The 25329-nt window shown below is 38.3% G+C and overlaps 1 protein-coding gene across 1 annotated transcript in view; it reads right to left on the minus strand.

Moving 5' to 3' along the window:
* Window positions 1-25329, minus strand: part of SNX29 (sorting nexin 29) — a 101856-nt gene that overhangs the window by 9151 nt on the left and 67376 nt on the right. Inside the window, exon 20 of the mRNA XM_053991739.1 lies at window positions 22271-22410. Coding sequence (XP_053847714.1) covers window positions 22271-22410 — 140 coding nt within the window. The remainder of the gene's footprint in view (window positions 1-22270; window positions 22411-25329) is intronic.

Genomic DNA, 25329 nt, shown 5'->3' on the forward strand with positions numbered 1-25329 from the left:
TCTTTACATACTTAGTACATGGAACTGCAGTATTCTCTTGGCTGATGTTGTGAGCATTTACATGAAGAAATTTATTTCCCATATCAATGCCCATTCTTCAGGATAAAATTAGAGAAGTTTCTGATAAAAATAGTATAACATATCTGCAACTGGAAATACTTTTGTATCAGAGAACAGAATAAGCACATCTTGGGAGTGTAGCAAAGCTCAGAATCAGGCATTTCGTGTATCTATCTATAGATCTATCTCACACGTAAATGCCTCTCTGGAGACATTAATAATTCTAGTTTTACTTGAGTTATGTTAAACACACCTCATGAAAAAATGCATTCACTGCCAAGTGAATTTGGTGACTTTTGCCAGCTTCTTGTGCTATTAATTCTTTGTTAGTCATTATAATAATTAATTCTGGTAATAACTTCAACACTTAATGTGGTGCTCGGGCAGGCAGCTCCTGAAAAAGGTCCTGTTAAGCAACACCCATATCAGGAGATCCTTATTAGACAATTGAGAACTAATTCTGACTTGACAATGCAATGTATCTCAGCACCTTCTGCCAATTAAAGTCAGATAAGACACATGTTTAGTGGCATTATTAACTAAGATTCTGAATTCACCAAATCATTTCACATACTGTATTAACTCCTGCTTTGCAGTCAACTGGGTAAAATCCTAGTTTCTAGTTGGTGAAGTGTAAAAATAATTGGAGAAACATTTCCTGCCACTGCTACAAATTTGTGGAAATTAAGTATAATTATTAATGAGAAACTGTGATCTCCATTTATTAATACAAATGTCTGATTTGGATGTTTAAAGAGTCAGTTATTAACAGAAGAGATAGAAAGAGAATCCCCCTATAGTACACTTAACACTGAAAATCCTGAAGACGCTATTAGAGCAAAGTTGTCAGGTTACGAACTGAATAATCATTTCCCATCAAGATTAGATCTGAAATGAAATTTCAAGAAATGAAAAGCATTAAATCTAATACTCTGTCCAACCAGTTAGTTAACGTACAGCTCCTTCTACTTCCACATATACACTTCTACACTCATGACGTATTTGATCTCTTCTTAGTGTGAAATAATGACACATAATCGTGTTTCCATTTGTTACAATTCAAATTACCCTGACTTGAACATTCACATGCTACAATTCAGTTTCCATAACAGCGTGAAGACTTTCTTCATCAACATCTGCACTGTTATTTGAATTTGTCTGTAAACCATGACACTGTACACAACGCTGACGACACATTTTTCCCCACTAACTTCATTTTGAAGTTGGCATAACAAGATGGTTACTGTATCTAATAGTTCTATAACTGAGTAATATCTGTGTGATACACTTTTTCACTAAGGAAAGGCTCAGAACCCTGCAAAGGTGACCTTTCATCAATTTCCATCTAAGCAATACTTCTACTTAATACTCTAATTTCCACTTGTGCTTTCCACTGCACAATGACCTCTGCATTTGGGAATGGTTACTCTCCATGTTTTGTGATGCCCCAGACAGAATAAGGGAATGCATGAATACTGTGCTCTGGCAAATGACCCCTGCCCAGCTAACTAGGAAGACAGAGACTACTACACACATTATTTACATTTATTTATAACTTATATATTTGGTTTTCTGTATTCCTGTGCTCAGCTGAAAGGCAGGAAGTTTGGCTGTTCCATCCATTTCCATCTGCAAATCACCAGCATTCAGCTCTACTCATTCTCCTCCTGTCAGGGGTCACTCTGTGTGAGCAGCACATCCACCACACTCAGAGAGAGGGGATTTCATGAACATGGTTCAGAAGCAGAACATGATCCAAGGTTATTTATGTAGTAACAAAAGGTCAGATTTGCTTTCAGAAGAACAGTGTCAGTTCCTGGGTTTCGGTTTTCCTGCTAGTAAGTAATTATCTTTAAGGAAAGCGAAGACAGCTAGAATACATTGTTTTTGAAAATACTGAGGAAACTGAAGATATGCATTAGGATTCACAATGCATCATATACATGAAAATAAACTAAAACTTTCGCTTGGCAAGTAGCAATGTCCACGTGCTGAGGCAGCAGTGCACTACAGCAACCAGCCAGGCACTTCCTCCTCCATATTCACAAACTGTTTGCACACAATGGTTTTGACATGGAGGGCAGACAAATTTAATTACCAAATTAGCTTTTAAGCAGCATATAATCAATACAATAGGCATTGGACATAACAACAAAGTTTACAGCAAATGCCTTCTCAGACACTGGGACATGTGAAGCCAGTAAAAAGAGTTAAGTATTAACACCCCTGAGCTCTCCACATCTAGCTTACACAGCACACAAATGCAAATAATTAATCACATTCCATGTCAAGCACTGGGGGAAAAAAAAAAGTTTATAATCTCCTCCAATTTGCTTCATTTTGCCAGTATCACAGAGCTCACTAATGTACTGAGATTAATGGCAGTAAAAAACTTGATGCATATTCCTGCCTTGCTTTACCACATCAGACTTTCAGCCTTCAACACCCCCTAATTCCAGCACCTGGGAAGAGCAGCAGTTAGCAGTCTCCTGTTTTTCCATGGGCTCGGGAACAAACAGCTCCTGGTGCTTCAGCTCTGAGCTGGGCCATGGCCCTGGTGGAGCCAGCTGGCTGCTGTGTCCCTGCTGAGGGGCTCTGTCCCCTCCACTCTCCCTGACTCTTCTTTGATTCAAATTCAGCCAGGCAGGAATATCTGCCCCAAAGCACTGGCAGGTGCAGCTTTCAGTGAGTTTAAATAGTCTCCAAAGGAATAATGTGCTCTTTGCTTGGGTTTTGCCAGTAAACTGCCCATCATAAAAACCTGCACAAACAATAATCATCATTCTTGTATTTTTAAGGACAAGCCCCTTCTTTTAAAATTACCACGGAAGCAAATGGAACTATAGAGAAAAGTTGTGATCAAAACATGTTGTTTTGATCTTCCAAGGAAGTGCTTCAGTTTAATTGCTCCATCAAGTTAAGAGGTATCAGCTGCTTCTCTGAAGTATCTTCATTTCTCATGAAGATTACACATGATATTAACATGTGCAAAGGCAGGAGAGAGTTGATGTGACCATTCTCAGGGACAGATCCAGATTTGAACCAATGTCACATAAAAATAACAGCTATGAATACAAAAAGATGAACAAACTTAGAAACTGCTCCAGGAATCATAATCATAACTTTCCTGGAAAATATGGTGACAACAGTAACATGAAGAACACTGCTCTACAGCAATCACTCTTTCTGGGTTTTATTTTTTTAAATACTAAGGGCATGTTATTGCATTCCAGCCATAAGCTTGATACTAATAGTGATCCATGCCCTAAAAACCTCAAAAATATAGGCCATAATCTCAACCCCTGGGAGCTTTTAAATTATTCTTCATTTTAGCCCATTATTTAGTTTTTCTAAGATAAAAAAGAAATTCCCACTGAGTTGGATAAGCCCACAGAAAATAGTACATCTGCACCTGGCAACATAATCACAGGGTTGAGACTTCGTAGAGTGGAATTAGATCTGTACTCTCTAAATAAACAAAAGTAATCAAGACAGGGAAATATGTAAATAAATGAGTACCATCAACAGAATAACAAGGGAAATGCTGACTTTGTTCTTGGTAATGAAGACAGGGACTAATGTTTACATTTAATCCAAGACAGAAAAGAAAGCTTATGGAAGAATGACACTGCCTAGTAAATGACTACAGGAGCCAGCTTGGGATGCAACAATCCTGATGGATTAGACAGAAACTAAACAAGCATCAGGCTGGCCAGCAAAAAGACGACCACAATAATTAGCAACCAAAATCACATTTTCTGTTTAGTCATATTTTAGTTATTTTCTCTGTAAAATGAAAATGTCTGTGATAAATGCAGCTCATCCTTTTTTTTTCATTATGACTGCAAATTAGGTTAACAGGCAGCAAAATTTGCTACTGACTCCAGTGGGAGTTCAATGCACAGTGCATTGCTGGCCAGAAGCTCCTGAAATTTGGGGTCAGGTCTTCAGGTATCATTAGATTCAGAGCCTTTAAAAGTGTATCATCTTGGTCCCTCTATAACTCAGAAGTTTGCCAATGAGTTCAAAATAAAAATAAATCAGATTTGCAATATTTGTCAGAATATTAGAGAAGAATAAATTTAGGACACCAATGAGCAGCCGTGGCTGTCCCACTGCTGGCAGCCACTGCAGTGTAGCTCCAGGGCTGGAGTGACCTTCCTGGCAGCTGGGAGCTGCTGAACCTTCTCAGTTCCAGCTCCTGGAGAAGCCTGGAAATGGCAGCTGCTGCCCAAAGAATCTGCTTCTGGAGGCCAGCTGAATTTTGTCCCAGAAGGAAGCTATCAAAGGATCACAGGATGCCAAGACAGGCACTTTCCTTATCTACCTATGAAATCCTCATCTTGTTTCTTTGAGTTTTGTGACTTTGGCCACATGAAGATTTCGCTGTTAGGAAGAACAGTCAACTTTGACAGAGGACATTTTATGCCTCTAAGTAAATTTTGAAGTAAATAGTGACTCCCTTTCCCTGCTTTAGAAGCTCAGTGAAGCACCTGTGTCACTGGTCAGTATTACAGGTGCACATGCTCAGTACCAGGCTGTGAGATGGTGCAGAATTTGATCTCTCTTGGGGTAGCTCTGCTGTGCCAGCAGGAGAACAGCCCCAGCAGACAGGAGGGGAGGTGTGTGCCTGCAGTTGCCCTGCAGTGCTGCTGTGCTGGCCTGAACAGCAGAGAGGCTGTTTGTGCCCTGCTCAGGTGACACACGGACCCTCAGTGCAGTGGCAGCTCACAGGCACACAGGAACCCTTTTCACCTTATCCCTGCCCTGTGCTCAGCAATGCTGGGCACTGGATTTTCTTGAACTCTTCAGGATTTAGATGCATTTTGACTCAGCTGTAGCACTAACCGTAAAAATATGATAAAATATTCAGTCTGCAAACCAACACCATTTTCTTTCCCTTTGGTCATACCTGACTATTTCCAATAGCTGATGCTTTAGGATTTATCTCTTTTATTATGCAGGAGTCTTCTACTGAAAGATTTCTAACAGAGTCAGATATTTAGAGCTGTTCAGTGTATATGTATGATTTACTGTATTAAAACTAATAAATTAAATCTCTTATAAAGAATTAATTTATGAGTTCTTAAGGATAAGAATAAAATTTGAGAAACGAGACTTCAGAAGTCAGATAGACACAGAATAGTAAGAAATGGACTCTGCTGTTTGCAAGGCCCATATTTCTAACTTTCAGACCCAAAGATTAGCAGGTCTTTTTTTAACACATAACATGAGTTTTACGAAACTTTTAAGTATAATTGTGCTACATTTCTAAAATTTTAAACTAAAAACAAACCTTCATACTTCTGTTGGCAATCAAACTGTGGAGCACCATGTAATTAATATGTGCAGATTTGAAGAAAAATTACTTTGGCCTGCTCTTGGAGATGGTGACCCCAGCCATCCCAGTACAAATCCTTCCTGGAATTTCTGGTTAAAATCGGGTTATTTGAGCAAGAGTGAACTGAAGAAGCCTGTTTAGCAATGAAGCAGATCTGCATTAGGAAATGTGCAGCTCCATCCAGCTGTGGCTGCATCCTCCCAGAGCAGCAGAGCCTGATGTCAGACTGAGGCAGAAAATAGGCAAAGTTCTCGCTGGGTGCTGTCCCTGGGCCATGCAGGAGCAGGGGTGGAAGCACAGGGAGATGGATTTCTGAGCCATCCCAGCTGCTGCACATGCACCAGCACTGGCTCAGGATGCTGGCCACTGCTATTTCTGTACAGACCTCGAGAGTTCAGGTCATTTGGCATTTCTGAACTGACATGGGCCTCATTTGTATCTACAGAGGATGCATTTGGAGACCTCTGAAGCAGTCTAAAGTAAGAAAAAAAAAAAAAACCACCAGCTAAAATCGCTTTCTTTACCCACTGGTTAATGATGTGAAGAGCTATGGCAGGGGAGGAAGGCTGCATACTATGAATTTTTTGTTATTAATAGACAAGTACCTCTAATGACACCAAGTTATTCTAGGATATGTCAGCTAACTGTTCATGGATTCTGCTACCACCACACAAGTACCAAACATATTAAAATATACCACAAAAATAGGATATGTAATACAACAGAATTGAATGGATTATATTTACAGCTGGCAGATAAGCAAAACCAAGGAACAAAGCTTCTGTAGGATGTTTTGAATTTCCGTGATGGCCTGTAGCTAATTCCTGCTGTTTTCACGGGAAAAACTGATGGCTGCTGCAATATTTTTCAATACAAGTTCAAATAAGGAAAAGAAATAAACCACCTCCTTTTGAAAAACTGTGCAGTTGGGCATAAACAAGCTTGTTATGGTCTGGATTAAAGCCAAGTACATGCACAAGTACAAAGATACCTCCCTTATGCAGATTATTTGTTTTACATCTTTGAATGCATGCATCCATTTATCTCTTACTGCCAGTGTAGCACAGAAAGGAGCATGAATAAGCACTGGAAGACTGCAATATAAGATGTATAAACAGATTGCTCTAAACCACAGTTTCATGAGTATTCCTTACTGCTTCATATGCTAAGAGAAAGGAATAAAGTTTGTTTTCCATCCTCAGCATAGTCTCGTTCATTCCTCAAAATCTCTTCCATTATGGAAAAGTAATTAAACTTAATCTTTGGTTTTATTCCCAGTGAAATCAGCATTACAGAATATATATATATATATATTTTTTTTTTATTTATTTTTTTATTTTTATTTTTATTTTTTTTTTGCAATACTCCAAATCCAACAGTTACATGAAGAGGAAAAGAAAGTCATGTTGTTTCATTAGCAAATTATTTTTTAAAAAATCATTCTACTAATTCTGCCATTCAAGCAATTATGTAAAATTTACATATGGGAATACATTTGCACACACTTATTCTGATTTAAAGAACAGTGTATTTTGAGTAATTATTCCCCTTTTTTCCCCTGTATAACAGATTTCTCAAGGGCAATTGCTCTGAGATATTGACATTTCAGGGGATCTGGAGCAAACATCATAAACTCATGTCTGAGAGCTCAGCTGGCAATATCTCTGACAATGCATTACAGAAATCCACCACGCCAAAACTGTTTGCAAATGTCATCCTGTGCCAAAAGTGTTTGCAGATGTCACAGAGAACCACCCAATATGAAAAAGGCCCTTGGCTGAATGGAGAGCAGCTCCTTGTGCCCCAAGGCCTGTTGTGCAGGGTGCAAACACCAGCAGTGCCCCTGGGACGGTCACCAGGCAGGAACTTAGAGGGGCCATTCATTGTTTTTCTGCACCAGAAGCCCTGGAAATGCCATTTTCCATTTCACAGAGTAGCAGAAAGGCAGTTTGGTGACCCAACAAAGGGTGTTTGGGAACTGAAGACAGAACAGTGCTCTGTGCCCTGACCAGAAGGAGACAGAGCCAACCTGGTAGGTCACAGAACTCAGACCCTGCTTCCCAAACAATAAATCCCCTAAATCCTGCTCTGGCTGGAGGTGCTGCCTTTGTACATCCAATGCACACGTGCTGGTCTGGGAGTTCTTCTATTCTCCCACATTTTAGAAACTTGTACAAGAAAGGTGACTTTTCAATGGTCTGTGCTCTTGGCAAGGTATCTCTATCAAGCTTCCCCTGCTAAGAGAAGCTGAAAATGTCAAATTAAAGTTTTTCTCTTGAATATACACTCTGAATTTCCACAACTGGTTTGTACCAGGAGTCATCTGTTATAAACTGTGTCTATCAGTTTCATGACTCCATGTAAGATTTTACTAAGTAGGGAAAATTAAACTCACAAATCTCCAGACTGGGTTTTGTGCATGTCACATCCCCCAGGCCACACTAGCATAGTTTAAGTAATATATTTTAGCATGCAGACTGGTTGAAGTGAGTAAGAAGCCCCTAAGTTCCTTTCAACACATCAGAGAAAATCAGGAGTAGAAATAACCTCACTCTTTGTGAGAATAGTATGGCTTCAAAAGCATCCTTAAGTGCCACAGTTGCATGCTATGCAAATTCTAAATAAATGATAAATACAATATATATGATAAATACAGTACTATTTTGTTTGGTTTCTTCCAGTTCCATTAATCAGTTTCTATTCATTCTGTGAACATATACTTAAAGAAATAATTCCCTCTTCAGCTGTATATTTCAATTTCTAATTTCAAAAAACAGCGCTAGAAGAGCAGTGGGCTATGAGAACTTGTTGATAAGGGAAGCTCACCATCCCATCTGCCCCGAGCCCTCCTGCCAGCACACCTACCTGCACCCTGCTTTCAGCTGGATGGAGAATGGAACTTGAGGAATTTCTCCTCCTTCCAGCATTGTGCCATTCCCACAAGGAGCTCAGCTGTGGGATCCAGGCTCACTGGGTGCAGTGGGTCAGCACATCCTCCCAGGGGCAGTCCCCAGGGCCTTGTCCCAAGGAGCAGGAGAGGCAGCTCAGGGTTCTGGATCCCCAGCTCCCAGATCCATCTGCACTCACACACACATTGCTCTGGCTGACCAGATGGCTTCTTACAAAACAACATGTTCACATCAACAGTGTTCAAAACACTTTCTGCTGGAAACTTGTTTTCTGTCAGGGACCTGCAGATGGTTCCCTTCCCCTACCTGTAAGTTCTCCAAAATACATCTCCTGAACTGGCTGTTATGCAATCTTCATATGCTGAGATTTGACTGTGAATATCTAAAGCTGGCAATTTTCTTAAAATAAGTTCCAGAAAGAGAAACTTAACAAGCAATTATAGATCAGCTAGTTTAAGTGCAGCTGTAGAATAAATATTACAAACTGTTTGGCAGGATTTAGTAGGCCAAAAAGTAAGCTTTAAAATCACAAATTCATTACAGGGAATTCATGTAGATTTGGGTAAGGCCAGGCAATTGGCTCAAGAAGAGCAAATATTGTGAAAAGAGCATTATACAGCTGCATCAGAAGTGTCTGTGGGGTGTGCACATGGCACAGTGAGGCACCTGAGCCAGTCCTGAACAACTATGCAGTAAATGGCTCCTACCATCCACATGTCCCATTATACAGTCACTACAGAGGCAATTTAGTGTACTCTCACCTGCTCAGCAGCTTAAAAATTATACTGAGAAGAAAATTATCTTCACACCAAATTAAAATAATCACTTTGATTTTTTTTTTTTTTTTGCCAGTCTGGTGCTCTTTGATGACCTGGATGCTACATCAAAATAAACATTAGGATGCAACATAATTCTATATGTTTGTGGGCTTTTTATGTTGCAAATTCTGTTCCCATTTTAAAACGTTGTAATAATTTTGGGGGCTTTGATTGAAAAGGGACAAAAAGACACAGCTTTGGTGGTTCAGGGTATGAGAGGTCCCACATGCTGGAAGGTAGACACTGTCATACAGCAAGGACAGCAAGAACACGGAGGCATCTGCACTTGCTCACACTCCCAGCATTTTAGCACATTCTCAGCTATTGATTGATCGAGTTGCAAACTCCTCTGTGCTCTCCTCCTCTGAAAAAGTCAATTCCAGCAGAATAATGGAGCAAATTGTTACAGACAGAGAGGATAACTGGGAGATAAACTGTCCAGACATGCCTAGTCCCATTTCCTAGAAAAAGAAGGATAACACATAGAAAATAAAACTCTTTTTCATTAAATTAGGTGTGTCATTGAAGCAATTTTTTTAAAAAGAATTCTACTCAATCATGCCAGAAACTGGTTTACATAGTAAAAGGAAAAAACTAGACAATTGCAAAGATAGTAAAAGCTTACTTTTACTAGCTAGCTTCCTTTACAAATTATGTATACTTGTTAATGAACAAAATAGTATCTGAGTCTTTAGTAATTACAGTTATTTGAAGGGAAGAAGAAACAAAATGCCCTGTTATATTTCTTAGCTATTCAAGTAGAAATGTTCTATGTGCTCACTTGGAAAGTTTTTATCAGTCTTGTAGAGATGTCAAACTCTTTCAAACATGAAAATGTCAATGTCAATATTCTACAGTTGTCAGTAATCAGGTGCAGACTAGGAGGGTAATGGAGAGCAGGTTTACAGACATTGGTTTGTATTTGACTGTTTTCATGGTTATGCTTTGTAACTCTTGATTCATTATTTTGCATGAGAACTAAAACATGCATTTGCTTTATCCAAGATTAGGTACAACACCATGGCATTGCTTTTGGAGACAAACACAGCACAAAGAGCTCTTTAAGCCAGCACAGAGCTGCAGAACAGAGCACCCATCCAGCCCTCAGGGAGACAAACTGGGAAGTGGGGCTGCCAGGCAGACTGAGGCTCTGGGCAGGCCTGGCTGAGCTGGTCTGGCACAAACTGAGCAGCAGCCACAGCTAAAAGGCAAAACCACAACGAGCCCACGGTGCCAACGCGCTCCGAGCCAAGCACAGCCCTGCCCAAGAGGGTCCCTGTCCCCTCAGGGTTGGCTCTCCAGGGCACATGGATCTCCTTCCATATCCTTCCACAGAGTTCATACCTTAGGCCTGGAGAATGAGCACAGTGAACTGACACAGATGATGTCACAAGTATCTCCATTGTAAGTAGTATTAAAATTGCCACCTGGATTTGATTTTGCGAGTATTTGTGCATGCCCTACACATGCACATTTCATAATTTCATGTATTTGCTAACACTATCCTGATACCAATGAACAGTTGTAGCAGAGTTTTAGAACTCACAAAGAAATTGTTTCCTACTGAGGAAATCCAGATTCTAGGGTTTCAGGATGAGTAGGGTACATTACTGCTGGAATGGAGAGGATCAACATATAAATTACCTTAGAATCTACTGCATGTTTACATGAGCAAAAATTGATTTTAAAGTATGCAGACAATAAAGTTGAAGATAGATGATGATTACTTGTGTATTTTCCAAGTTTCCACTACTTAAAAAAAATCATCCTGAATTATGCTGAAGGCACTTCACAAAAATATATTCAGGGTATGAAACTGAGAGAATGGAAGCTTACAGAGCTGAGGATTAAAGGATGAGAGGCAGTTTCATCCCAGCACACAGAGAACAGATCCACTGAATGCCCACCAAGCTGGTCAGATAACCAAAGCAGAGGGATCTCCTCTTGCCAGGCAGTTACATTGCTCTGTACCTGCAGTAACACTGAATGCAGACTGCTCATTGCACCAGACCTTCTCACCCCAACATCCTACGTGGAGCTGCATCTTTATACACAGCAAGAATATTCTAAAATACCAGAATCACCCCATGTATATTTTTTTCAAGGCTTGTTTTCAGAAGACAAAATACCTTCCTACCATAGTGTTTAAATAAAAATTCCGTGCCTATGGTAAACACCTTTGGTTGCTAGTTCAGCTACCATTGCTATTTCAAAAAATGAAAGAAAATCCCAGTACCCTTCTAATGAAATGGCTTCTTCTATGTGTGCATAAAATGCAGTAAAGTAGAATAAATCCTGTGTAAGTCCTCTCTTTTTTTTTGTACATTCTTTTCCACCATTTTCCCTTTTTCACCTCATTTTAACATACATTCTCTTCAATCAATCCAAACTGTCTTGTTCAGTCTCTTGCTCCTATTACATTTTACAGCACTCCTCTACTCTTACTCAACTCATTTATTCTTGTATTCCCTACTTTCTCCAGTTTTCTTTCTATAATAATTCACACCAGCAGCCACAACACTGTTACCCACTAAAACCCAGCTATTGTTTGCTCCTGTTCATGCCCAATTATTGTCTCAACAAACTCCTGAGCTAAGTTGATTCTATGTTGGTGAGTCAAACCTCTGTTGTCCAGAAATCATCATTCCCACAGCTCCCCATGGAAACCAATTCCCTCCTGCATTAACAACATCAAGTTATCCCTTTCAAATCAATTCACCTGTTCATGTTTCAGTCTGCCCTTGTTTCACATTTCCTTTATTACAATATAGGCTTCAAGTCCCTGTTGACTCACTTTGGTTTTCAGCCACCCAGACCTCAATCACAGTGTGACACTGCCCAAGCTCAGTAAATCTGAGCAAATCCTACATAGTATTTGACAAATTTTTATTCTATTGCTCTAACTTCCCAAATATATTTTGTGAAAAATTCCAGTATTTTCAGTAGGCTCCTCCAGGCTGAAAACCTCATTTGAAAGTTCCTAATGATCAAGTCACAGTTAAAAGAATTACTCTGGTGAACAACTGCACTGTTGCAATCTAGACTTTCCTGTTTTATGCACTGCTATTAAATTAATTTAAACTAACATCTTGAGACTGTGCTGTGTCCTTTAGCATGTTATGATAATGACATCTTCTTGGGTTAAATTCTATTCCTGTATGTCATTAATTCAATATATTAATCAGTGCTGATAATCAGAAAGGAATAAAGTGAGAACTTGGTAGAAACCACAGTGCTTACAAGAAAGGTGCAGCAATTCTATATTTGAATGTCAGGTACAGCTGTCATATGGCTCATCTGACAAGAACATCTTTATTCTTTTACTCACTTAGGACAACCACACCACACTACAAAGAAAAGGTCTAAAGATGGCTGTCAGCATGGCTGAAAGCAAAACAGTAAACTGATTGTTCCATACCTTATCTCCAGTAAAGTGCTTTCATGCTATCAAGAATGAGGACAGGACTTTGAAGTCCTGCACACTTAACTGTATTAGCATTTCCAGCATTCTACTTTTTATAGCCCAGATGCAAAAATTTGTTCCAGATCCAAAAATGGCATAAGGAGCTTTAAAAATATTGGATCCATTGTTTATGAGATAGGTATGGACAAAATAGAAGCAGGATTTTTCTGTGTGTTTAATTAGAAACAGTTTCTGATTCACCTTGGCAACTCCCTGCCAGACATGAGTGTGCAGTAAATATACTGACAGGAATGGTGTGCCCAACCTCCAAAGTGAAACTTTCTTTCCTGGCTCCCGAGCCCATTTTTTGCTACCAATTTCAGAAACACCTGCTCAGTACAGAAATGCCTGAATGTATAAAGAATTCACTTTTTAACAAGGGAGTGCATGTGATCTGTAACCAAGGAAACAGGATCACTGCTGTAATGACACAAAACTTAACTGGCTCTGTGTTCTTTTATCAGAAAAATCTTGATATCTTCTTGCACTGCCACAAGTTCAGTGTGTTAGAGACTCAAACCCCGGAGTTTAGAAACCCTGTCTTTTGCTAAGGACTTGCTGAGTTTGTTGGCAAGCAGCAAAGGAGCCAGGAAGAAGGATGTGCTGCTGAGAATCACAACTCATCCCTGGGAATGCTCTTTCATTACAAAGCCTGTTGTTAACTCAGAGCAAAAGGCTAGAAAGTGATGATAGAGTCCATGGGGCCCAATGAGAAAAAAAGAATAAAAAATATTCAAAAACATCCTGATCCAGCCAGGTCCCTGCGAAAGACAGATGGGAATTGAACATCACAAAATGCACAGCACAGTTAAAAGCTCCTTTTGTAAAGCACTGAAGTTTGTTCTTGCATTGACCATGGCTGTTTTCAACATGCTCTGTTTGTTCCAGAGCTTTATAAATTGTGTGATTATAGAGGAAACCAATATACACCAGTTAGTAACATACAAAGTGCTTTATAACTGTTGCTGTCAATCTACTTGCTTTCTATTTTTGTCTCATTTTTTCAACCAATGCAGTGAAGAACATTTCCTGTACATTTCTACACATGCAAAATAAATATCATAGCAGAGCCCCTCTGTCATTTGTTTCAGTAATTTTAAACATAATTCTTATTTTCTCAGGCAGCATTAAACAGAAGTTTATTCCAAGGCAATGGTAGAGATCACAAGTCCTCAAATGTTTCCAATAGTGACTGGAGAGTATTCAATCCTTGTAGAGTGTGCACTAAATTATTCTTCTCATAACCATGGTAAAGATCACTCTGAATATAAAAAAGTATGATAAAAATCTAATTGATGGAAATATGCTCATAAACACCTATTTGTGAAGCCTGTTGAACAATTCATAGCAATTAACTCAGCAAAGCAAGTCTCACTGTCTTTATTGAGATGGTAATTGGTGTAAGTCACACTATTTCAAAGTGAAGTTGATTCTTTTTTTTTAATGGTAAGACTCAATAGTGGGGCAATAAATAAAACACATAAACCTCTTCAGCATTATGGAGTTGCTGAATAGCACCCCAGCTTTACTGAGCATCACACCAAGAAAAAAATGACAAACACCTTTTCCTTGAGGTGTCTCAGTCCTGGAACGCTGCAAGACTGAGGTGTTTCATTAGGGTGAGCTTAGAGGAATGTGTTTCTGTAATACTTTCACTATTACCCATCCCTGCAGGACTAAGTCCTTTCAATTGTACTTCTGAACACTCAAACACTTCTGACTCAGTGGTGCCTTAAAACTGCAAGACTGAGAAAATGCAACTGAGAGCAAGAAACTGGGGACAAAAGGAAGAAAACTTCAAGAGACATAAACAGATTCTTTCACCTGAATAAAACTTATTTGCATTGGGCACTGCTGGCAAATTTAATAAGACCACCTGCTGGAAAAGAAACAACCTATAGAAATGCAGCTGAGAGAAATAAAGAACTAAGAAAACCAAACAGATTTTCTAGTCCTTTTTACTTTAACAATTGAGAGGAAAATCAGCAACTACAAAAATAGTTTTAAATATATCAAAACATATATTCATATGTTCAAAATTTTGACTTTAATTTTTATCTGACATGTAAAGGATTACAATGTTTTGATACAAAAGGCATATCTTGTTGGTTATTCTACATGCCTCATGCAAATCATTAGGGACTATGCAAAATATTCTTCCTGAACAAAAAAAAAGTAATTTAAATTCCAGTGAGCAGTTACTTGACTGCTAACTCCTGTAAAACTACTAACAGGAGAACCAAGTTGAAGCAAATATTTTAAGTGCTGATGGGTATTTGGAATCTATTTCCATCTGCAGCAACTCTCTGAAGACTGTGACTGCTATTAATGTTATTGCCATGATACCCTTCCCTAACTCAGGTCAGAGGTGCTAGAACCTGTTCAGACCATTTAAAAAGACAAACTACTGGTAAGAACAAAATCAGAGGGTGCAGGACAGCTCTTTACCCTGTGCAAAGCAGTAGCAGAGTCACAGTAAATGTTCCCTGACAGGCTTGAATAATCAATGGCAATGTGTGTCAGTTGTTCATGTCCTATACAAAGCTTTAATTATTTCACAAATTGCCTGTCAAAGCCCAGGTAGATCCACTGTAAAATGAAAACCTACAATCATATCCTCTTCATATGTTTGGATAAAACCAGCTGTATAAAGCCAAATGCTTCTAGTAAGCCTAAAGTACCAGTGTTTATCCATAGGTCCTTACTATATTCAACCCCTCTTGGTTTTAACATCAAGCATCCCATGTCTCTTTCTTCCGGCATTTTCTTGCCCACTTTATCACTCTTTCTATTCCTCCTGATGTATTTTTTTTCTTTCTGCTTTTCTCTCTCAACTGCTCAGAGCAGGGAAAGGAAAAATTTAAGACATTTGAAGAATGCCATGTAATACACATCTTCAACTTCAGCATGTGCAAAACCACAGAACACAACATAACAGGCAATTCTTGCAGAAGGGAAAGAGATGAAAGTTAGAATTTTCATATACTTTGACCAAACAAATTTTGCCCTACTTCTTCACATTTCACTTAGATCAAAACATGCATGATGCTTTTTTTAAGTCTGATGTCAAGCATCATAGGTTATGAAAGACTAAAACCAAAACTGTCAGTTACAAAGTGAGGAATGCAGAACCCAAGAATAACAGTGAGACAACTCTATGTTTGTTAAAAACAATCCATTCAAATTCAAGTTTTTTAATTCTACCATCAACAAAAATTCCACAAAAGAATATCACATTTTTGCACTGAAACTTCCTGCATTATCTAAACCTGATAATCAAACTTTAGATATCCAAGATATTTTTACTTCAACAATCATCAGTGCTTGGCAACACAGTTCAACTGAAAGATAAATATTGTGTAATGTCTCTACATTAGATCAATCAATTAACATAGCAATAAATTAGTTTCATTAGCATGTTTCAGCCATTAGAAGGTGCTTTACTAATTAAAAGTCCCATATTTAAGCAAATGCTATTTCCAGTTTGTTCATGTAAATTTTATTCCAGAGTGCCTACTGTACTCTCTCGGAGAGCTCACTGCTGTTACACAGCTAGCTGGGCTGTGCTGGGGAGGCACTGGAGCCACGCAGTGCCCAGCTGGCAGCACAGGCTGCCCCCTCGGGGCTGCAACCCAGCACCAAGCCGGCCACAGCCCCGCAGCGTGCTTCAGCTAAGTGCTGCCATTCATTCTAAGGCACAGATATGCACCCTGATAGTTTTAAGAAGTCTCATGCCATCACCAACTCAGTTTTTGAGAAATCAACCAATTCAAAATTGTATTTAAAACTTCCTTACTTTGCTTCAATATTTTTTTTTACAGCATTTCAGGGATTGCTTGTTTGCTTTTCATCTTATTGCTTATCTGAAGATGCAATAACAGCACAAGACTCACACCTCTATCTTCACATGCAAATATATTCATGTCTGTGTATTCAAAAATCTTATTTTAACTAATATTCATGTTTCTGTGAAAAGGTTTAGCTTCATTCTTTACACTAAAACTGTGCCACATCTACTGTACATGACCTATCCCTTGCGGGGATGAAGTTATTGAATGAAATATAATTTTTGCACCAATCTGTAGTTAACTTTGAGACTGACCAAATGTTTTTCCCTCTAAAGTATCTCAAAACTAACTTTGAAAGGGTCAATTGTCAATTTCTTTAAAATGAACCCAGAAATACAACATTCACAGGTGCCTCACAGTAACTTGCCTAAAAGATTTAGTTCATTTCTACTGGGCAGCAACATTTTAATACTTGGAATGGTATTGTAGTGAAGTTAATGTTATTTTTACCTCATAATACCTCTATATACACATTTAAATGCTCTCAATGACACACTGACAGGTGCAACTGAAATAGAGATGAGAAAACTACCAAATACAAACCAAACCAAAATTCTTCAATTCCTTCAGAATAAACATCTATTCTTCCACAACATTTTAACTTGGTTGTCTGCAAGACCAAAAGCAGATACTTGGCTTTAAACACTGTTTAATGCTAAATAAATCCGAGAGGAGTATTCCCAGCATGGCATTCTTTTTTGAGTTGCTGATTGGCTGGCACTGAAATTTGCCTATCAGTTTCTCTCTATCACATTTCTCATAACTCTACCTTCCAAGAGAGTGCAAGCATTTTACAAAATGAGAAAGAGGTAGAATTTTTTTTTACTACAATTTAACTTGGTGACTCAAAGAAAACTGACACAAAACACTTAGGAACACAACTTCTGCTATGAAACATGCCCCTAGTAACGTCACCCAGGGGAGATGGAGACAACATATTTTTTTAAAATTACAGTCCTCTAATCATTACAAAGAACTCATGACTCCTTTGGTGTTCAAATATGTCCTGCAGACAACAGAACCTGCTGATGATTTACTGAGCAGATTCTCTGCTTTTGTTAAAGCATCTGTTTGAGCAGCTCCCACAAGGGAATAAACGTCCAGCTTTGCAGCTCAGCAGAACATAAAATTGTTATTTAGAAACCAGTGTAGCATGTACCTGTGGCCTACAACATGAGATAAAAAAGTACTTAGCACAGCAATCTGTGAAAACATTTACCAAATTGTGTTTATACCATTCTTGCATGTATTTTTATCCAAACAATGCACAAGAACCAGCAGAGTGGCACTACTCCTACTGAAGAGCTCTGCACAGCTACCAAGCGGAGTCTGTGGTAGGTGCTTCCCGTGTCCAGACTTTGTTTTGCTGACAGGTAACAAACATGGTGTGAGCAGCTGTAATTTAGCCAACACTTCTTTGTGCAGGGTGGATGTAAAACCCAGCTCGAGTTAAGATTATATTCCAGATTTACAGAAGATTTGAGGTTGGAAGGCACCCGTGGAGATCACTGAGCCAATCCCCACAGGGCTGCCCAGGCTTGTGTCCTGTCAAATCCAAGCACAGAATGTCACCAACCTCTGGGCAAACTGCTGGAGGGTTCCATCTCCCTCACAAGTGGGAAAAAAGGGGGGTTTATTATTTTCCCTGCATTTCAGTTTGTGCCCAATATGAGGGCATTGTCAAGAAAATCTCTTTAAAAAAATGAGAACAATTGATACAAAAACCAGAGAGATAGAATATTGGACCATCACTGAACTTTAGAATTCTTCTTCCCAACTTTTTAAAGCTTTTAGCTTCTTACATACTTGAAATAATATGATCTATATAAAGATTTATATTGAAAGACTCAATTATATGGTCCAAAGAATTGTGATTCTTGTTGCCAAAGATCCTTCCTGGTTTTATATATATTTACGAAGAGCTCTGTATATGTGATAATTTTACATATTGATAAAAATGTGATTAAAACACAACTGTACTTGTTATACTCAGCTTTGTTTATCCATAATGAACCAATCATAAATGCAAATAAATGTTCATTTTAGTAAGTATTAGCAGAAAGGCCCTCACCAGCTAGCAGATGTAGCAATCTAATTCAGCAGTGCCAATTCTTGATTTAGGTTCTGCTCCACATGGACTGAAAATTTATCTTTTGATGTCAATTTTATTACTGGAAAGAATTTTTTATTCAGCATGTAAACAGACAAATTAGTAGAGTCAGAATTGACATTAAGATATGAAAGTGGACTATAAGGGAAACTCTGACCAATCCTCTGAGCTAATGCAGTATCAAAACTGAAAAAGATACAAATTGAGATTACAAGTGTTAGAGACTGACAAAAGAAAAAATACATCAATGACAGTTCACAGCACAAGGATTCAGAACAAGAGACACTTCCATGAGTCACCACGAGCATTTGATACCATGATGGGAAGAAATGTAGCAAACTCATTCACATTAGCTGAGTTTCAAAATAAAAGCAATTCTTTCCTCTGTAAGAGTGCCAGACTATTTCATACAGATCAATTTAAATGTTTTTCCTTGTCAGATCTGTGCCTGACTGTATGGAACCACTGCACTTGAAAGGGAGGACTTCCCAAAGGAACAAACAATAAAAGTTATAGGCAATATTCATTAACAGTAGATTTAGTCTTAGAGATATTAATCCTATGTTCTGCTCATCATAATCATATTTTAAGACCACAATCAGGTCTTAAAAGTGATTAATTAAAACTGACCCTGTAATTTCTATCTATAGGATGCCTAATCAGACATAACCTTCATGGGATTTTTCATTTGCACACTGAAGCCTGGTCACGTAATATTGCAGTGAGAAGAAACTCTGTAAGACCAAACTTTTTTTTTTTAATTTTATATTTCATTGCTTCCTAACAGACAGATCTAATGCTCTGGAGATTTTTTATGCATATCAAGACTGTAATTTTTTTCCCAGACTGAGGTACCACTACTGATTACAGCACAGTCCTACGACTAATACCTCAATATTTTGTAATTACTCCTTCATTGATAAAGATGCAAGCAACTGTACATACATTTGTGCTACAGAGGAAAAATTAAATATATCTGAATTTCTGTATGTATTTACAGTGTTTTATAGCAAAATATCATTAAACCTAACAGAACAGAAGAATTGCAAGTACAGTACAAATGTTACAACTGATTAAAGTAATAAACAATTAACAGACTCTAAGATATTTCAGGTCTCCTGTTGATGAAGCTCAAAATCCATTATGGAAGGATAATACTGGATAATTTGGCAATCTGAAGTGGAACTGAAATGCATTTTCTTTCAGATGCCTTTTAAACCCCCAGCTGTGCCAGGTCATGATTCTCAGATAATAAAGGCCATAGAGAGTTCAAATAGCCTAGAAATGATGGCACTTGCAGACACTGATAGAAGGAGCACATTTTAGAAAAGTTCTTTTTATTGATGTAATGCTGCTGCTGTAGCTGCAGAAGAGTCTGATATCTCAGTAGTAAAATGCATTAAAAAGCTATTTTGTCTGCTGCTTTAGATGAGGAATGTAGTTATTTTGCTCAACAGCTGAATTTTTCCAGAATCCCACTAGTATTCCCAGAAAGAACTACCTACTCTAGCCAAGAGAGAATGCTGATATATTTGGTATATAACAAAAAGTTCTCAGGAAATAACTCACAGATACATGTAGGAACAGAGTCTCTGCCATAATGGCCAAATATCACAGAACATTCCAGCCCAATATCTCACACAACGTGTTAGGAATTATGAATTTTTTTTTAAAAAATCTCTAAAAATAAAGAGTTGTTTTGCCACCTGTGGAACACCCACACCAGGGTTAGCACCAGTGCAGTGCATCACAGAGGTGTTTAGGAATGGGTGATAAATGGTGTTGGCCAATTTCCTTCAGCAATTCTCTCTCCTTAGAGGTAACTGCATTATTTTGTATCACAATGCTTCACTAACTAAATTGTACCCTTACAATATTGGGATTTAAACGTGCTTCCTTCTCAATAAAACTCTGCTCTTTCTGTGAAATTGATTGAATCTCTCCCTACATTACATTTATTAGAAGAAATAGAGTTGGAGGGTTTTATAACAGGGAAATGGTGCTCACTCAGACTTGTGCAGGAGTGGCAGAACCCATTACATGGATTATGATTTTCATCTTGTCCTGTTCAGGTCCCCATACCTGGCACTTCTTTTAATAAACAGAAACATGAGACCTAAATTCTACTTATACACTTAGAAAAGAGATAAGACTAAGTATCAGAAAGCAATTGTTTAGGGCTGAGGAGTTAGAGGACACTTTTTCTCTTTTCCTGTTTTAGATCTAAGTGGCCAGGAGATTATAAATATACTATTCTTGAAATGTCATTTCTCAGAACCAAAAAATAGTGTAATAAGTTACCTCTGTAGCAATAGTGTATTAAGATTTTTAAAAAAGCCCACAGGAGAAGGAGTATAATGGCATTTACAATTACATTTTACAATTGCAAATGTATTTTGTATTTGCCCCCTTCTTCTTTAAAAACCAAAACTTAGTACAACATAAAGGATAACTTCTTCAAAATCACTCAACAAAAAGCTACACATGGGCCCCTCAACTGGAACTTTAAACCATTTCCATCTTTCCAGCCCTCAGTCAAATTCTAGACAATAAGTTCTTAGGAAGCAAAAGGCAAATCTCTTAAGAAGTTTTCCCCACAAAGATCACTTCACCATTTATAACACCATCAGCAAGTTGTCTCATCAAATTGATTTCAAATCCACAGAAAAATTGGAAACTCTTGAATGCCACGGAATGTATCTTGGCATTCTTCCACTCATCTATTACATTTTCTAATAAATAGAGCTTTCTTGAAATGCAATTTCAACTTGAAAATGTGACACACTCTAAAAAAGACCAGGCAATAATACAACTAAATATGTGTGCTGTGATGAAACATACTCATTTGAAATTGGTCTTGAAGCTGCAAATGAATCCACCCCTGGATTCACAGACATGGATGCACAAACCCTGTGCAGAGGCTCGTGGGCAGCAAATTTCACGTGAGGACTTACTGCAAATGAGTGTTCAACCTATACATAATTTGTACAGGTGTAGGAGTGAAAAACCATTACACTGAAAAATTACTAGTGAAAGAACACGACTTTCAAAAACAAATCTTCATTAGTATTTTTTCCTAAATAGTTTTAAATATTTACAAATACATGAAGAAATCAGTTTAAAGTGAAAAGGGACAGTTTTACCAGATTATACCCCTTGTGTGATGAGATATCAAAGGGTTTGAGATACTTAACAGACAACTGTGAAGTATTTCTGGACATATTCAACTTTAAGATTAATGAAATCAAAAGGTGCATCAGCAGACTGCAAAATTCAGCTAAAAAGAGTTCAACAGCCTGACTTTTTTATTTGGTTAGTAAGGACCCTAATAGTGCTCTACCCCCATCCCCCAAAACAAAAAATAAAAAATAATACCCTACACAAGCAAAAACAAAACAAAACTACGAAAGACCAAATAAAATAAATTGAAAATACCTAATGTTTGAAGAGCATGTATGGATGCAGATTTTAAAGTCACTTAGATATTTCTGAAAGCTTTACACTGTGATTTTCATTCAAAATCACCATTTAAATAAACAAAAATATACTCTATATGTCATATAGACCTTTAAATATCAAAAAGGCACCTGCAATATGAACAGGAACCTTCTATTTAAAAAAAGCACTGATATAAAGATTTTGGAGATGACGGCATTATTTTTTAAATTAATCTGTGATGAAAAAACCTCAATATTTTCTTGAGTACTTGACAGATACTTACAGAAAAAAGGGCATCAGCTGAATAAGTGTCTCTTTTTTGGGATTGGCTGTGAATTCTGGCACAGTTTGAATAATTTTGTTCATTACATTCCTTAGGTAATTTTGTAGCTGCTTGCGTCGTTCTTCCACAAACTTTGCATCCTAAAAATAGAGAGGAAAAAAATATAAATGGCACAAAGAACATGTTTCTCAGCTTCATCATGTAACTAAACAGTCCCGGTAAGCATAAAAATCACTCTTTTGATGATCTCTGTTATTATGGCTATATAAATATGTTGGAAATATGCAAAAGCCCCTTGACTCTGTCCTTAAAGGAAAATCATGAATCCTAATAAAACTTGTTTCACAAAAACATCCACTGACAGGATGTCAGATCCTCTCTCTGGCAGAATCTGTCTTCTCTGGACCATAAACCACTGCAATCTTAGAGAAGCAGAGCAGAACAGCAGCACAGAGGCTGTGGCATAACAATTTATGCAATTTTTTGAGATCCAGAATTACCAGTCTTGCAGGAGCAAATGCTGATTTACTCCCACAATGTCTCCCCAAATCATACTTTTCAGATGCTGGGTACACAAACTCCAGAATGGATAATTATCTGTCCAGCATTTTTATGTTATTAAATTCTTATTTTGTGATTATGTCTTCATATAGTAGATTTTTTTCAATATTATATCACAACTCCCATTAAAATGTTTTACTGAAGTTTCAGTAGCATTTTAGATCCAGGATTTCATACTATGTTGGCCCAAATAAATAGACTAGTTCTACAAACTCCACATTCTGCTGATGGACCTAGAAGTTAAAAGTTTATCACAACCAGCAAGATGCCATGCATCCCATAATGTCCATGTTGCTGAAACCTTTTCCCTGTGAGGGATGACAATTACAGTGGGCTATAATCTAACGGTGACACATTTCCCAGAACAGGGAGCTCTAACAGGTTTACAGTGACATCAGGTGCTGGATGCTTTATGCTCCAGCCAGAGTGTTCTCGGGCGGGCTGGCACAGCTCACCTGGTTTAAATGTCACAGTATGTTCTTCAGGCACGAAGCCAAACCTATTATTAGACAGCTACAGCTCTCAAAAACAACCATTATCTAAAAGACGTGTCTATCCAACCTGCATTATTTATGTCTGTAAGAAAAGGCATTTGAAATGAATTCTTGTTTCTTGGGGTGGGGGGGGGGGGGTGGGGGGGAAGAAAACCAACCCGCCAACAAAACACCATAAATACATTTGACAACACTGAATAAATTCATTGTATGGAAAAGGTTCAGCCCATGCTGCCATGCAGGGAATGCAAATCTGAAGGTTATTGCTTCCCTAGATAGAACAGAACAACACCATCAAAGCAAGGATCCTCCTTCGAGTTCAGGAGGAATTTGCTGTAGCATTCCTAGAACCTTCACTGACATTTTGTTCTGTTCTTCCCTCTCATTAGAAGTTACCAGGAACAGGCATATTTTTAGGAATAACAAATCAGACATCATTTTAGGGACATAATAGAGTCCCCTAAGATGTAAGAAACAGCTGAAGACATCCATACTTACAGACTTCAAATCTTAAGCAGTGCTTACGTTGTTTAATTAAATTCATGAAATTCCAAAATATATACAGATTCATTTTATTTTTGTTTTCTACATACGAACTTACACAGATTCCAGTCCTGTTTCAACATTTCAGTTCTACATTAATACATTTCACTCAATGTAGTAATATAAGGCAAAAATTAATGTATTCATTAACCAAATAAATTAATTCAATGAAGATCTAAGTGAAAACAATAAAAGCCCTACATATTATATACTTTTCTACTTCATTTTTATAAGTCACATGTTTTTTCAGCAACATATACACCAGTTGTGTTGCAAGTGATTTGAAACTCATCCTTTATTAAACTAGCAAAGCTGTGGTGCTGGAACTCCCCCCAAGCCCCTCTGCAGGGTGACCTGTGCAGTTCCCAGAGCTGAGAGCAGCTGCTGCTGGGCCAGAGCAGAGCAGAGCTTGCTCCCTGCCCTGCTGCAGGAGGACAATGTCTGGAACTGAAGCCTATACAAGCTGTTTGGAACGTTAAAGAAAACATTTTAATTCATGTTGACACATAATATTACCATAAAATGGAACTATAATAATAAATAAACATTGAGTAGCACTTATGTTACTATTTTTTTTCTTTTCCTTAAGGTTTTTGCTCCCACTGGATTCTTTGGCGAGGCTCAAGGAACAGCCTTGTGTCCCCCTCACTCCTCTCCGAGGATTTAAAGCGCCACATCATCCCATGGGAGGGACACTTTGTGCCACCAGCCGCGTGGGGATGCAGACAAGATGGGGACTCATGGGAGATGTCTGGGAAGATGAAAAAGTTTGTGGAAGAGCTTTGGTTCTGGAAGCTTTAAGCACATGAGCAGAGGGGACGTTTGGTACCTGAGCCCATTTTGGCGTGAGCCCTCCTGCCCCAGGTGCTGCCGGGCTGTGCCGTGGGGCAGGACAATCCTGCTTTGCTCCATGAGCCTCTCCCAGAGCAGCCCCAGGGGCAGCTCAGAGCCCTTCCCAAGAGCTGCCTCAGCCTCACTGCACTTGCTCATTCCACTGCCATCGCTTCTGCCAGTTATGTTTTCACAAGAAAACCTCCACTGTTAAATACCACATTCAGCACCATTTTCAGTTCTAAAGTGTTTTTGGTCACAAATCTTTGACAACAGTATTTTCAGTGAAATAATTTCAATTATGTTTAAGTTTTCTCTTAAGCAGAATTTGCAATCCTTTAGTATTACTTCTGTACTGCATATGTGCTTAACAAAAAACACCATCTTTCACAGGAAGGACTTCTGTTATAGACATAGGGGCCAAATGCTGAATGTAGGTACTTTCTATCCCTTATGTTACTCTAAAGAGTCTCCTTGACTACAGAAAATAATGGCACAAAGGACTTTTCTAATTAAGACTGCCAGAACACGCTTAGGGAAGGCACTTTTTGCTGTTTACAGCTGAACAAATTAGTGCTTATAATATGGCTATTTTTCTGACATTTGTCCAAGAAAAAGACAAATAAAATA

This window comes from Vidua macroura, chromosome 16 (genome assembly GCF_024509145.1).
Source record: "Vidua macroura isolate BioBank_ID:100142 chromosome 16, ASM2450914v1, whole genome shotgun sequence".
Lineage (NCBI taxonomy): Eukaryota > Metazoa > Chordata > Aves > Passeriformes > Viduidae > Vidua > Vidua macroura.